We start from the raw sequence: 15,423 nt of genomic DNA on the forward strand, positions 1-15,423 counted from the left end.
GCCCCAAAGCTAGATTACTTCATTGACTTTTTCTTTTTTTTAAATACTGGAAAACCATTTTTTCACTGTTAAATGGATTTTTGCATCTGCATTTGATTTCTAAATAAAATTTGTAGTACTTGTTATTAACTGGTACAATAAAGCAGTGATATTGAGATATGTAGGCTACTCTAATGTTATATGAATACTATCAGCAACCCCTACTGGCAGAAACTCAGAATAGTATTGGCACAGATTATGTTTAATTCAAACTGTTTTGTCATTTAGCCATGTTTGGATCTGACCATTTGCAGGCCTCTCTGTACCACTACCAACCCATCCCACCACCCCGGCCTCCTGAGCCCCCACCTCTAAATACACACTCACATACATATTTCTTTCAGAAATCATGTGGCCTAGCATATTTAACTATAGAAAGACATTGTGATAAAAACATTGTTACCTTAACCTGACATAGTAAAAAATCTTATACTGTATATTAAAAAGTAAAATAGTTGCTGTTTAAGAATCCCTCCCTCTCTCTCATGATATTATAAAACTACCTCAGTGGAATGTTCCCACTTTTTTCTCTTGATGTAGATAATCATACTGATATGATGGAAGTGGATGGGGATGTTGAAATCCCTCCTAATAAAGCAGTGGTGTTACGGGGCCATGAATCTGAAGTTTTTATCTGTGCCTGGAACCCTGTTAGTGATCTCCTGGCATCGGGGTATGTTTCTCAAAGTGAAACTAAAATGGTAGTTTTTCTTACCTTCCTGAATTCTTACACATTTAAAATATATATTATTTACATTTTTAGGTTTATGTTGTTTGTTTGTGGTTATTTTGCCTCTGCAAATCTTTATTTCTTCATGAAATGATTTTGATAAGTTTTAATTAAACCTGCTACTTGAGGGGTGCATGGGGGTTCCAAAGAGAAGAATGGGAATAATACTGGAAATGAAAATTCCTGCTTGTCTAGTTTTTAGTTTCCTTATTAATAGGTATGTTGCTTTGATTCTGTAGTTCTTAAGAATATTATAAGGATTTAAAATATATTGCATACTTTATAGGTCTGGAGATTCAACAGCACGAATATGGAATCTTAGTGAAAATAGCACTAGTGGCTCCACACAGTTAGTACTTAGACATTGTATACGAGAAGGAGGGCAAGATGTTCCAAGCAACAAGGATGTAACATCTCTAGATTGGAATGTGAGTATCAATATACTGTACATGGTTGGTGTAGTTACTATTACTTCCCTGAGCCTCAGGCAGGGTTTTTCCATTACTTAACTTACTAGTTAGGTTTCGCTAACTAGTAAGAGCAACAACCTAGAAGTCCCTATCCCCAAATATGGTGTTAAGGCTGCTCTACCACTGTTTATCTTCCAATATTTCATTTTATCCAGCAGCATAACTTTGGTAAAATTGTTACTCAGCCACTCTGCTTCATTTTCCTTACATGTAAAGTAGAAGTATTATAACAGTTCCTACATAAGTGAGGTAATAGATGAAAATTTTAAGCAGAATAATAGGCAAATACTAATTCCTTAATAACAAAATCTTTGTTGAGAATGAGAGAGATCTGTATAACCAAAAAAAAAAAAGTTATTTTTTTCATTTTGATTTGAACTCATGAAAGCTTCATTGTCAGATACCTTTTAAGGGGCCATTAGTTCTAGATTACTTCCAAGGTTTATTCCAGGTGTACAGATTTTATAATTCTGTGATTCTATATGTGGATTCACTTAGGCAGGCACAGAGCATCTTTCTGGGTAACTCAAATACTTTGACTTACCAAACAATTTGATTTCACTGTTAATAAAGCTTTACCCTTTCCGTTTCAATAGATGATTCCCACCTCAGTTTGTTTCCATCATTCTTATGATTAGTTTTCAGAAAGTTAGCATTTTTAAAGTTCCTGTATCTTTAACCTTTATCCCATGTTGCCTCTTTTCCTTTATTACCATTTTCATCCATCTCTTACCTACCCCTCTCTCTGTGAAGCCCCTTGGACCATTTCAGCATTGCCAAGAATTACAGGAGCCAGGGCTGTCCTTTCCTCAGCAAGTGAACTCCTGTCTGCCTCTGGTCTGTGTTCAGAAACTTTTTGTGGGATTTTCCAAAGGGTCTTTCAAATCTCATTCCAAGCTGTGAGATAGGTCTTTAAAAACAATTACTTTAGCTAAAGTTCTGTTTATATGTACTTCTTCCAGAATTCATAGCTAGGTCTTTTTGCATTCTCTTCCACAAATTCCAGTAATGTATTTACCCTTCGCCTCCTATAAACTGTTGACAGTTTTAAAAATTCAAAGGGGTTTAGCACTTTGCAGTATTTGGCTATAAGATCAGGATTAAGGATTTTCTTCTTAATATGGGCCCTTAATATATCCTAAGTCAAAGGCCTTATAACTTTTGCTGCCTACCTCAGAGACCATACTAGTTTAAAGAAACTTGACAGTTTACACTGAAAGGGATGGTTGCTATATATTGATTTGAGCTTGGTGATTCTGAACAGCATGTTATAGTTTTAAGTCTGGACTTTTAAAAATGTATTATACTCTCCTTCCACTAAAAGAGGAAAATGCTGTCTTGGAGTAATGGTTCTTTTCCATGACTAAAAGCAAGAGCCTTTGAGATAGCTGATATTTAAATATTCTTTTCCTATGCTAGTGATCCATGAACTAAAACATTTGGGGATCATCAGTTTAAAGGCAGCTTCAGGGTGTGCACAGTCTGGACATAGGTGTTTGCTGTTGGCTTCAACCTGTTTCCTTGTTCCTCAGGATAAAACCATAGGGGGTTTTTGAATCCTGACGGTACTGAGTCTGTAATCTCCAGAACTCTCATTTGTTTTTCAGGTTTTGGTTTTTGTTTTGTTTGTTTTGGTCAGTTACCTGTAGAGCTGAGTGGCTTGGAAGGTCTTTCATGAGGAGATCGTCTTTTGATTCCCCTAGAAAGCTTCAGGAAGGATCTGAGTAAGGCAGGATTTCATTCTGCCTCTCCAGTCATGTTTACTCATTTCGGCAATTGTCTGTTTAATGCAGTCTATAACTTCTGTATTTGCACAGAGTTAAGTTAGATTTGTCCTTCTGTTGTACCATTCATCAAGGCAGGGCATAGCAAAGGAATTTAAGTTAAATGTATCTGACTTTCTTCTCATTGTAAAGTAGTTCTAGGCATTTGTATTCATTTTGTTAACTAAAGTCAGCCTGTCCTCCTTTCTGACTCTTTACCTTATGTGCTCCTTTTATTGCTAAGGATTTCATAATGGGAAAGAATTAACAAAGGAAAAAAAATATTAAATGATAATTAAGAATCTGATCATCTGAAACTGCAGTATTGCTTGGAGAAAACAAACACACACACACTTTTTAAGACAGGAAGTTAGAGGGAGGGCCATGTAAAAACTTAGCCACAGTTAAATAGTATGGAAGATTTTGCATTTTCTTTCTGTTAAATCTATGAGAATATAGCAGATCTTTAGCATTCATGATGGTCAGCTTGTTGATCTTGCAAGTTACTCAACAGTTACTCTAAGCAGTATACTGCCATTGTTGAGATTTTGATGTGAGACTCATGCACTAAATGACTCTTGCCACAACACTAGCTTCACAGCAGTGAAGGGAGCTTCAGGGGTCTTCGCTGACAAATACAGATAGACAAAGCTGAAACCTTTGAAGCAGAGAATGTCAGAGGTCTGCTCTACCTGGGATTTAAACATGAAATATTTTAATAACAATAACATTTCTTTCTGGATTATGTAATTGAGAGAACTGTGTTTTTCTGACAGAGTGAAGGTACACTTCTAGCAACTGGTTCATATGATGGATTTGCCAGAATATGGACTAAAGATGGTAAATGAAGCATTTTCCTTTTTACATCGTTGTTGACCTAAGCTACAAAGTTTTAAGTGATTCGAATGTTTTTATATGTTTTTATATTTTAGGTAACCTTGCTAGCACCTTGGGGCAGCATAAAGGCCCTATATTTGCATTAAAATGGAATAAGAAAGGAAATTTCATCCTAAGTGCTGGAGTAGACAAGGTAAAAGAACATTAAGCTAAGTTTTGTAAAGGTTAATATGTTACAGAACATTATTGAAAATGATATTTGCTCTTCTCTGCTAATCACACAAACATTAAAGCATTCATACACATTTGAGAAATTCAAGTATGATTTATGGTAATAATAGGGGTTCTCAGATTTTCTATCAGCTCATTCCTAATTCTATTCATCAAAATGCCTTTCATCTCTTAATCTGGGCAACAGCTCTTCATTTTTGCTGGAATTTGAGCCATAATGAATGTCACCCTTATCCCACTCTTTTTTTTCCCTTCTGCAGTTGCAAGTTTATCTCACCAGTGAATGTGGCTCTGGAGTGATTCAGTGGGAAAGCCTAGGACCAGTCTGTTAGCAGAACTCCTTAATTGAAAATGTATCAAATACAAGATCTTTCTAACTTTATTCACCTAAATAGGCTTGGTGAATACGGGTGGGTTCAAAATATGGCCTCACTCATCCTTCATTTACGAAGGTCCTCCCCTCCACCACAACAACCAAAATAAATTTATTTAATTCAAAGAAAAGGTGTACTAAAAGGGGAGAGTTAATTTAGTGTGGTGTCAGAAAGGGAAGTGATGAGAAACTGGTTCAGGCTTTATATTTAGTGAGCAGGAAAAAAAGTGATAGCAAAATGGGAAGGAAAGTGAAAGAAGGCCCAGAAGGGATGAGAAAGTCATTGTGCCTACTATACAATACTTTAGGTCCCTGAAGTTAAAAATTAGTGGATGGGAAAATGCTAAAGGGAATTGAGAATAGGTCCTATTTCCAAGCTGCCTTTTTATTTAAGTGTGGGCTTTAAAAACACAGCAATATTGAGAACTAGCTATTTACTTTATTAACCTAGAATTTAGTGCCTTATAACTAAATAGCTGCAAGAATCTTACATTAAATAACACTGTTGCAATGGAGTTTCTTAAACAAGGGCTGTAGCTTATTTCTCTTTGGGTCCGTAGAATCTACTACAATGCCTGGCACTTGGTAGACAACCAAAAATTGCTATTGAAGTAAGTTGACTGAAAAATCACCAGGGAAAAATTAAACTTCTTAGTAGTCATTTTTCCCCCAAATTGGAGTATAACTTTGTACTATGTGGCACAAAGTAAATGTTAAAATATTAAATCCAACTGGACATTTCATGTTGCTTTATTTTAATTAGGCATATAACTTATGCTTCTGTGAAGAACTGTTTATCATAGCAATTTATTTTTCTTTCCTTTTTCATCTCAGACTACGATTATTTGGGATGCACATACTGGTGAAGCAAAGCAACAGTTTCCTTTTCATTCAGGTAAATCATTATCATTTACATGAGAACTGTAGCTTTCTTCTATTTTTTTAACTAAACTTTTAAAGTTTAAAATTCTTAAAATATCAAATATCAATCTTGTTACTAGCTCTATCAGGAGTCGATGTTCCATGATTCTCAGATTGTTAATTGCCAAAAGATCATCAGACTTTTCCGTGAAATGTGCCATAAAGAAAGCATATATAGCTTAGTACAATTAGTGATGGTATTATTTAATAGAAAGAGCATAGATTTTTGAGTCAGATCTAAATTTGAATGTCATTTCCATCCATTAAGACTAAACAAGTCACTTAACCTTTCTGAGCCTCCTTTTGCCTATCTGTAAATAAATAATAATACCTGTTATAAGGGTAAGAGTAAATGATATGTATGAAAAGGCTGTATAAACCTTTGGAAATTTAAGTATTGTCATTTCTCATTTTGGATTGATAGATCTAAATCTGAATAAGCCATTTGTACATCAACCAAAAAAAAAAAAAAAAACAACAGCAACCTTTTGGGGGGGGATGATGAGGCCTTGATACCTTAAGATAGATTTCTCTCTTTTTAGGAAGTGCTTACATCTGATATTTTTTTCCCAATATAAAATATTTGGAACCTAATATGTAATAATGATTCTTTAAGAATATTGACATGTCAGGAGCAATTTTGAGCCTTTGTTTTGGTCAAACTGGCCAGAATCCTCTGTAACTAGTGCAGAATGTAGCAGAGAATGTAGATCATACACATACCTGTTGAGTCTTACCTTGTCATCTTTACATGTCACTTTATTTGGAGCTTTTGCTAGTTTCCTTAACCTTGAATATATAAAGTTACATTAGTTTTGTCAGAATGTTCACCCAAACAAAGAAATGTTCCTTAATATGTCAGCCCTCTATTAAGGCCACTGCTAATCTACACATTACCTTTGTTCAGATTGATAAGAAGGCACCCCTTCTGTTTTGTGAGCAGAGATACCTGGATGCTGAGCAAAGATTTTGTTGTGGTTGGGAAAAGTTTTGATTTGGGGGTGACTAAAATAATATTTGGTCATTTTCAAATCATTGGTAACATCCTTTGTTTACAGACAGAATCACCTTCAAAATTGAAACCTGGCATTTTACTTTTTTTGTCTTTATTTAGTTTGTCTCATCAATCCAGATGAAGTACAGAATGATTTTTCTGTAGTACCTGCATAATTGGGGCTACACATGTCTATGCATTTGCAAGTGTTACAGCTCAAGTCATACTTACCACACTAATAGGCATTTACACATCAGTTTTTGTTTACCTGTTTTACTTTCTTTTCCCCTTTGCTTCTCTCCCTTGCCCTGACTGTTCTTCCTTAAAGCTTCTCCTACCTCCTAGGAGTCAAAATAAGTATATATATGGCAGTTTTACCAGCCATCATCTAGTGAGTAGCAACTTTTTGCCAGAGATTGTACTCTTTATATGTGTTAACCACTTTAGTCCCAACTACAACCTTATGAAGTAGACAGGGATTGAAATCATTTTACAAATGAGCAAAAGCTTCCTTTTACCCGTAGTATTCTTTCTTACCATGCTTTTGGTTTTTTTTAAACAGCTTTATTGAAGTATAATTGGCATAAAATGAACTGCACGTTTTTAAATTATACAATTTGATGCATTTTGACACACACACACACACACACACACACACACACACACACACATATATATATATATATACCTTTCAACCCATCACCAAGACAATGAACACATCTGTCACCTTCAAAAGCTTCCTTCTGCCCCTTTGTGATACCTCTCTCCCCCTCTCATCCACAGGCAACCACTGATCTGCTTTCTGTTACTATAGAGTAGCTTACATTCTGTATAATTTAAAATAAGTGGAATAATACAATATATACTCCTTTTTTTGGTCTGGCTTCTTTCACTTTGTGATTATTTTTAATTCCTCCATGTTGTAACAGATATCAATGTAATTTTCTGCGTAATATTCCATTACGTGGATACACCACAGTTTATCCATTTACCTATTAAAGGAAATTTGGGTTATTTGGGCTATTGCAAATAAAGCTGCCATGAACATTCATGTATAAGTCTTTTTATGAACACGTGCTTTTATTTCTCCTGGAGAAATACCTAGGAGTGGAATGACTGGATCATCGGTAGTAGGTGTATGTTTAGTTTTTAAAGAAATGGCCAAATGGTTTTCCCAAGTGTTTGCATTCTCACCAGCAGTAGGTGGATGTTCCAGTCTTTCTGTGTCCTTTTGCCAGCACTTTTTTTAATTGTGGCCTCTCTAATAGGTGTGTAGTGGTATCTCACTGTGTTTTTATTTATATTTCCTAATGACTAATGATGTTGAACATCTTTTTATGTGCATCTTTGCCATTTGCATATTATCTTTGGTGAAATGTCTGTTCAAATCTTCAGACCTTTTAATTGAATGTATTTTTATTAATGAATTTGGGAGTTCTATTTGTTCTGGTTATTTGTATCCAGTACTTTTGAAGGTGTATGCTTTATGAATATTTTCTCCCAATTTATGGTTTCTCTTTGCATTCTTTTAACAGTATCTCTTAAAGACTAACATTCTTAATTTTGTTAATTACTTGTTAATTTGTTCTTTTATATATCAGGCTTTTGGTGTCAATCTAGTTTGCTCTTTTTTCTATTTTCTTGAGGTAGATTTGAGACCTTTTTTCTTTTCTAACATGGACATTTAATGCTATAAATTTATCTCTACTACTTGATGCCATCCTACAGTTTTTTGTATGTTGTGTTTTCAATCAGATCTAAATACTTTCTAAATTCTATTTTGATTTCTCATTTCATCCATGGATTATTTAGAAGTATGTTATTTAGTTTTTGAATATATGGAGATTTTGCAAAGATTTTTTTGGTTTAGATTTCTAATTTAATTTCTTCCTGTTAAAGTCAGTTTGGTCAAGTTATTTGATAATATTCATATCTTTTACAGCTTTACTGGTTTTTTGTCTGCTCCATCCATCTGTTACTAGGAGAGTTCTTGAAATTTCCAATAGTAATTGGAAAAAAAATTGGAAAAAAGCCATTTCTATTTCCTTTGAAGCTCTGTCAGTTTTTACTTCATGGTATTTTTGTTTGTTTTTTGTGTTTTGCAGATTTACTTTTTGTTAACATTTTGCCCCATTTACTTTTTTTTTAAATTATTATTCTTTTTTATTGAAATTGTTCACATATCATACAATTATTCAAAGTTCCAAAGTGTACGATCAATTGCCCATGGTACCATCATACAGCCGTGCATCTGTCACCACAGTTAATTTTTTTTTCAATTTTTAGAACATTTTCATTACTCCAGAAAGGAAATAAAGATACATAAAAAAAGGAAACTCAAATCCTCCCATACCCCTAACCACCCCCCCTCCATTATCAATTCATAGTGTTGGTATAGTACATTTGTTACTGTTGATGAAAGAATGTTAAAATACTACTAACTGTAGTATATAGTTTGCAATAGGTATATATATTTTTTCCTGTATGCCCCTCTATTATTAACTTCTAGTTACAGTGTCATACATTTGTTCTAGTTCATGAAGGAGATTTCTAATATTTGTACAGTTAATCACAGACATTGTCCACCACAAGGTTCACTGTTTTATACATTCCCATCTTTTAACCTCCATCTTCCCTTCTGGTGACATGTATGACTCTGAGCTTACCCTTTCCACCACCTTCACACACCATTCAGCACTGTTAGTTAGTCTCACAATGTGCTACCATCACCGCTGTCCATTTCCAAATGTTTAAGTTCACCCTAGTTGAACATTCTGCTCATAATAAGCAACCGCTCCCCATTCTTTAGCCTCATTGTATATTCTGATAACTTACATTTCTTGTCAATGAATTTACATATTACAGTTCATATCAGTGAGCCCCTGCAATATTTGTCCTTATGTGTCTATCTTATTTCACTCAATATAGTGCTCTCAAGGTTTCTTCATCAACCCATTTTTTTTTTTTAGGATGATTTCGTTCACACCCCATACATTCCGTCCCAAGTAAACAGTCGATGGTTCCCTGTATAGTCACGTATTTATGTATTCACCACTGTTGCCTCTGTCTGTATAAGGACATCTCCATTTCTTCCACAAAGGGGAAGGAAGAGTCAAAGAAGGTACAGAGACAGGAAAAAAAGAAAGAAAGAGAAAAAGAAAAACAAAAAACAAACATGACAGCTAGGAAGCAACAAAAGGAAAGATAGCATTAAACTAAAGTAGAATAAAGAGTCAGACAACATCACCAATGCCAAGAGTCCCATACCCTTCATCTGTGTACCCCCCCCCCACCCATATGCATTTAGCTTTGGTATATTGCCTATGTTATATTAAAGGAAGCATAATACAATGTTTCTTTTAACTGTAGTCTCTAGTTTGCATTGATTATTTTTCCCCCATTTTTAACACCTTGCAATGTTGACATTCATTTGTTCTCCCTCATGTAAAAACATTTGTACCTTTTAATCACAATCATTGAACACCCCAGGTTTCACTGAGTTATACAATCCTAGTCTTTATCTTTCCTCTTTCCTTCTGGTGTCCTACATGCTCCTAACCTTCCTCTTTCAACCATACTCACAGTCATCTTTGTTCAGTGTACTTACATTGCTGTGCTACTATCTCCCAAAATTGTGTTCCAGACCTCTTGTTCCTGTCTTTTCCTTTCTGTCTGTAGTGCTCCCTTTAGTGTTTCCTGAAGAGCAGGTATCTTGCTCACAAACTCTGTCATTGTCTGTTTGGCAGAGAATATTTTAAGCTCGACCTCATATTTGGAGGACAGTTTTGCTGGATATAGGATTCTTGGTTGGTGGTTTTTCTCTTTAAGTATCTTAAATATATCACCCCACTTCCTTCTTGCCTCCATGGTTTCTATTGAGAAATCTGCATATAGTCTTATCAGGTCTTAGAAGAAGGCAATAGTTTCAGGTCTCCCTGAGGTTGTGTCTTAGAAGATTGGTACACTCTGTGAGGCCTCAAGTCACTGTGCTTTTCTGTCCAGCAGGTGGGGTCTGTCAGCCTGTCACTCCCGACTGGTGTAAGAGGTGTGGTCCATGGCTGTTTTCCCCCAGGCTCTGGGGTCTTGTTCTGAATGGTAGGCAGGTAGTAGTAGAGCTTGGCACTGCCTCTTTCCTCTTAGGGAAGATATACCCCCTGGGGAGAGGTCATTTGCATTGGAATCATCTTTGACTCTGCTGTCTCCACCCTTGTCTGGGTCTCATCACTAGGAATTGCAAATGGCTGAGGCTTTCTCCACTCAGCCGAAAAAGGGACAGAAAGATCCCCTTCAGGGTCCATCTACAGCCCCCCTCAGTTTCACCTGTTGGCCAGAGACAGCACCTGGTACTCTGGGTTCCTCCTCCCTCCCAGAGAGGTCCTCCGGTTTTCCAAGGTCAGTCGTCACCAAAAGCCTCTGTCTGCTTGTTGGGGATTTGTAACTTGCTAGATAAAACCCCAGTTGGAGCTCAGCTGAGCTATATTTGCTTGCTCGGAGAATGCTGCTCTCTAGCGCTGCGAGGCTTTGCAGTTCGGGCCATGGGGGGAGGGTCTCCTGGCTCGGATCCGCAGTTTTTACACAGATTTTATGCTGCGATCTTGGGCATTCCTCCTAATTCAGGTTGGTGTATGATGAGTGGATGGTCACATTTGTGCCCCTGATGTTATTCCAAATTATTTACTATTTGTTCCTGGTTGTTTATTTGTTGTTCCAGGGGGACTGACTAGCTTCCACTCCTCTCTATGCCGCCATCTTCTTCTGTCTCCTTCATGTTTTCTGAACAATGTTATTAAACATTGTGTGTTTCTGAATGTTGTGTCCTTAGTTTGAATTGACTGCTTAATCACTATAAAATGACCCGCTTTTTCTATACTCTGAAATATTTTATATTCATACAGCCACTCTAGCTTTCTTTTGAATAGTGTTAGAATACTATATTTTTTCCCATACTTTAGTCTATTGTTGTCTTTATATATTGAAGTGTATTTTATGTAAGCAGCATATACTTAGGTCTTAGTTTTTCATCAGTCTCACCATCTTTACCTTTTTACAATATTTAGACCATTTATACTTAATTTGATTATTGGTATGAATACATTTAAAACTGATCATACTTGTACTTCTTCTATTCTTCCATTTTTTCTCTTTTCCTGTCTTTGTTTGGATCAATTGAATATTTTACACCATTTTTTTTCTCTCAGTTGTTTGCTTATTAACTATAATTCTTTATTTTGTTACTTCAGTGGTTTCTTTAGGATTTATAATACACATCATTTTAACTCAGGTCATTACTATTTCTGGCATTCTTCTTTGCATAGATACTTACTTCCATCTGGTATCATTTTTTTTTTTCTACCTGAAATACTTCCTTCAACATTTTTTAGAGGGTGAATCTGCTGGTGATGAATTGTTTTTCACTTTCAGTTTTGAAAAATGTGTTTTCTGGGTATAGAATTCTGAGCAGACTTTTTTTTTTTCTTTTCAGTATCTTAAATAAAATGTCACTCACCTCTTTTCTTGTTTGCGTTATTTTCAATGAGAAATTTGCTAACCTATTTTTCTTTGTTCCTCTGTACATAGTTTATCTTTTTCTCTTTATCATTGGTTTTCAACAGTTCAAATATGGTGCTTTGGTATAGTTGTCTTCATGTTTCCTACCGTTTGTATCTGTTACACTTTTTAGGTCTTTTGTCTCATAGTCCTAGTCCTCTTCTCCCTCTTCCCCTTCCTCCTCCTTTTCCTCCCCCCCCTCCTCTTTCCCTTCTCGCCCTTGTTTTTTATTTTGGTTAGTTTCTATGCTTTGTCTTCAATTCATGAATCTTTTTTTTTGTAGCATCTAATCTGCAGTTCATCCCATCTAGTGCATTGTATCTCGTACATTATAGTTTTCATCTTTGAAAGTTTGATTTAGGTCTTTTATACTTTCTCCGTGTCTTGCTTATCTTTTTAAACATGGTATATGACACAAGTCCTTTAAATTCTGTTGTTTGCTAATTGTAACATCTGTGTGTGACAGTTTCAGTGGTTTGATGTTTCATTTTTGGTCATATTTTCCTGCTTCTTTGCATGCCTAGTAGTTTTTGTTAGAAGAGAGTCATTGTGAATTTTGACTTTGTTGGTTGCTGGTTATTTTTAGATTCTTATAAATATTTGTGAACTTTGTGCTGGGGCATGGTTAAGTTACTTGGAAACAGTTTGATACTTTCTAGCCTTGTTTTTAAAGCTTTGTGGGGCTGCAGCAATGCAGTGCTCAGTATAGGGATAATTATTTATTATTTCTGAGGCAAGACCCTTAGTGTTCTCAGCCCAGGGTTGCATGAATCATGAGGTTTTCTAGTCTAACTGGTGGATATAGGCACTATTCCCTGCTTTGAGGATCAGGAATTGTTTCTTCTAATCCTTTTGAGTGGTTCTTTTCCTGACCTCAGCTAGTTTCTTCACACACATGTGCTAATTAATACCTAGCTGAATAGGGATGGGACCTCCTGCATATCTTTAGAATTCTCTGTCTGCACAGCTCTCTTCTCTCTAGTACTCTGTCCCCTGGACTCTAGCCTCGTTGGTTTCCCCATTCTCCTCAACTCAGGAATTCCATCAGTTTCTGCCTAGGGACATCTTCCTCCCCTCTGCCAAAATCTGGAAAATCGTTGCAGATTGTAAGCTTGGGCAATTTTTAGGGTATTTTCTGGTTTCCCATTTCTCTTGTACCACTGCCCTTTGTTGCCTTATGTCCAGTATTTTGAACTGTTATTTCATATGTTTTGTACGGTTTTGGTTGTTTTGGGCAGGAGGTCCCCATTACTTCATCTTGGCTGGAAGTAGAAGTCTACCATGTTTTTGTTTGTTGTTGTTGTTATTGTGTTTTTAAAATTATATTTTAAATTACTGTATTTTCTCCCAAGTACACACTAGCATAAAGCATGCAAAGTAGATGAGTAGTAAATGTGCCCTTCCCCTTTTCCTCATAAGTTTATTCTTTTCCTTTTTAAATTATAGAGGCTCCATGGGTTAATGAAAATAAAATCAGAGTTGGGGGAGACAGAAATTTGAGTCTTAGCTTCAATATTTTAAAACATTGTGTAATCTTGGCAAATTATTGCTAACTTTTCTTAGCCTCTTTCATCATGTGTAAAATGGGACCAGTAATAGTGAACACATCTCTCACATATTGCTCACATAAAAATACATTTTATGTTAGGGATGCATTCCTAAAGAAATTGTTTTTATCTAGACTCATTTTTTTCTTAGGAATAAATAAAAAGTAAGCAAATACGTGTTCCTAGACTATGACAGTCTTTAACTATTGTAGCTTATGCACCTAGCATATCAGCGAAGTAGTCATCATACAACTCACATTGCTGTATTCTCCCTCTCCCCCCAGTTATCCTTAACTGCTTATACAGTTTGTGCTTTTGAGACTTCAGTGTACGTTTGTTTTAATGCTACTTTTAATTTTCTCATCCTTTTCTCTAACATTTCAAGACTCTGTCCCAAATTAATACCCTGATGTATCATACTGGGTCTTCTGTATAGCATCTTATTATGTCTTTAATCTCTCTTCTAAATTACTTCAGTTTTTCAGGTCTTCCCCCCCCCCCACCACCACCACCACCACTTAAAACTACGATAATTTTTTACCAAAGAAACATTTTAAGATTGTATTTAAAGCATTTTAAGTAATATTTAATGTTGAAAGGAACATGTAGTAGTTACTGAATCAGGTTTTAGGCAGAAAAACATAATTCAAATGTAGTTTAAGAAAGGGAATTCAGTATAGGGAAGTAGTTATAGAGGTGTTGGAAGAACAAATTAATAGAAGAATATGAGGCAACCCAGAGATTAACAACTGCAAGAAACCTAAGACTGTAGAGACAAAGGCAGAAGCTGACTTCCCAGTGGTAATTGGAACCTTAGAGGAGAAACTACCTGGCAAGAGCTGGAGCCATGGAGTAAATGCAGCCATTACCAGAGACCCAGTCTGAAAGAGAAAGAGGAGAGCGAAATTGCCCGTCTTCTCCCTTTCTGGGGTCCTGGCAGGGTCTTCAGTTGTATGAACCCACCTGGAAGCCAGCTGGCACAGGAACCTGGAAAATGTACTTTGTAAGAGCTGGCTGTCTGGGTTGCAGAGTGTAGCAGGACAGAGTATAGTAAGGAATGGATCTGAGAGCAAACTGACAAATGAATAGGACAGTTATCCAGTTACTCTCCAAAGTTGTGATACACTAAACAGCAGAGTTCACTCACAGTGCCGATAAAAGTTGGCCCATATTTTTGTTTACTGGTTGATTTAGGTTGGATTTTGAGCCAAAGATTTGAGTAAGAGTGATATATTAAGGGAATCCTCCCAGGAGAAACAGATGAGAAAATGGGGGAAGCAGGATGGGAAGGGGGAAGAAGCCAAGGAAGGGAGCAGTTGCTGGTGATGAATGCCCTGTCTCAGCCTGTCCAGAGGAGAGCTCTGGGGTGTTTATTTTACCACAGTTTTTCTCATCTTGAGCCAAAGGTGCTGGGTTTTTAACCACGCACTCTCCACCCTCACCACACATACACACATACCCTACTCAGCAGCAGAGCAGGTCTCTGAGGCATACTTTGTATCTTTTCCTCTTTTTTTGTTGATCCTATCTATGGTTGCAAGCTCTTGAGCATGACATATTCCTTGGCTTATCCGTCTAACAGTGTTCAATACATATGTTTATAATATATCTTAACATAGCCAGTTACTGTTATGGTTAGATACACACATTTAGGGAGTGCCCTTTTTTCCTTCGCATAGATACCAGCTTTCCTTTATTAATTTCATTGTGTTTCTGATAATGAGTACACACAATTTAACTTTAACCCTCCTGTTTTTCTTCTTGTTTCTACGTATTCTAAATCAGGGGTTGACAAACTTTTCTGTAAAAGGCCAGAAAATAGGCTTTGCAGGCCATAAGGTCTCTGTTGCAATTAGTCAATTCTGCCATTGTGTGCAAATGCAGCGATTGATAATCCGTAACCAAATGCACTTGACTGTGTTGCAATAAAAATTTATTTTTAGAAATGAACATTTGAAGTTTTGCCTAAAT

The 15,423-nt window shown here is 36.2% G+C and overlaps 1 protein-coding gene across 20 annotated transcripts in view; it reads left to right on the forward strand.

Annotated features, from left to right (window-relative positions):
- The window catches only part of TBL1XR1 (TBL1X receptor 1), a 201,728-nt gene that overhangs the window by 158,665 nt on the left and 27,640 nt on the right, over positions 1–15,423 (forward strand). For all 20 annotated transcript variants that reach the window (XM_037840334.1, XM_037840368.1, XM_037840349.1 and 17 more), the window contains 5 exons: positions 580–712; positions 1,056–1,197; positions 3,779–3,842; positions 3,935–4,032; positions 5,278–5,338. In XM_037840334.1, the coding sequence (XP_037696262.1) occupies positions 580–712; positions 1,056–1,197; positions 3,779–3,842; positions 3,935–4,032; positions 5,278–5,338 (498 nt within the window). The remainder of the gene's footprint in view (positions 1–579; positions 713–1,055; positions 1,198–3,778; positions 3,843–3,934; positions 4,033–5,277; positions 5,339–15,423) is intronic.

The sequence above is a fragment of the Choloepus didactylus genome, chromosome 1 (genome assembly GCF_015220235.1).
Source record: "Choloepus didactylus isolate mChoDid1 chromosome 1, mChoDid1.pri, whole genome shotgun sequence".
In the NCBI taxonomy this organism is placed as follows: domain Eukaryota; kingdom Metazoa; phylum Chordata; class Mammalia; order Pilosa; family Megalonychidae; genus Choloepus; species Choloepus didactylus.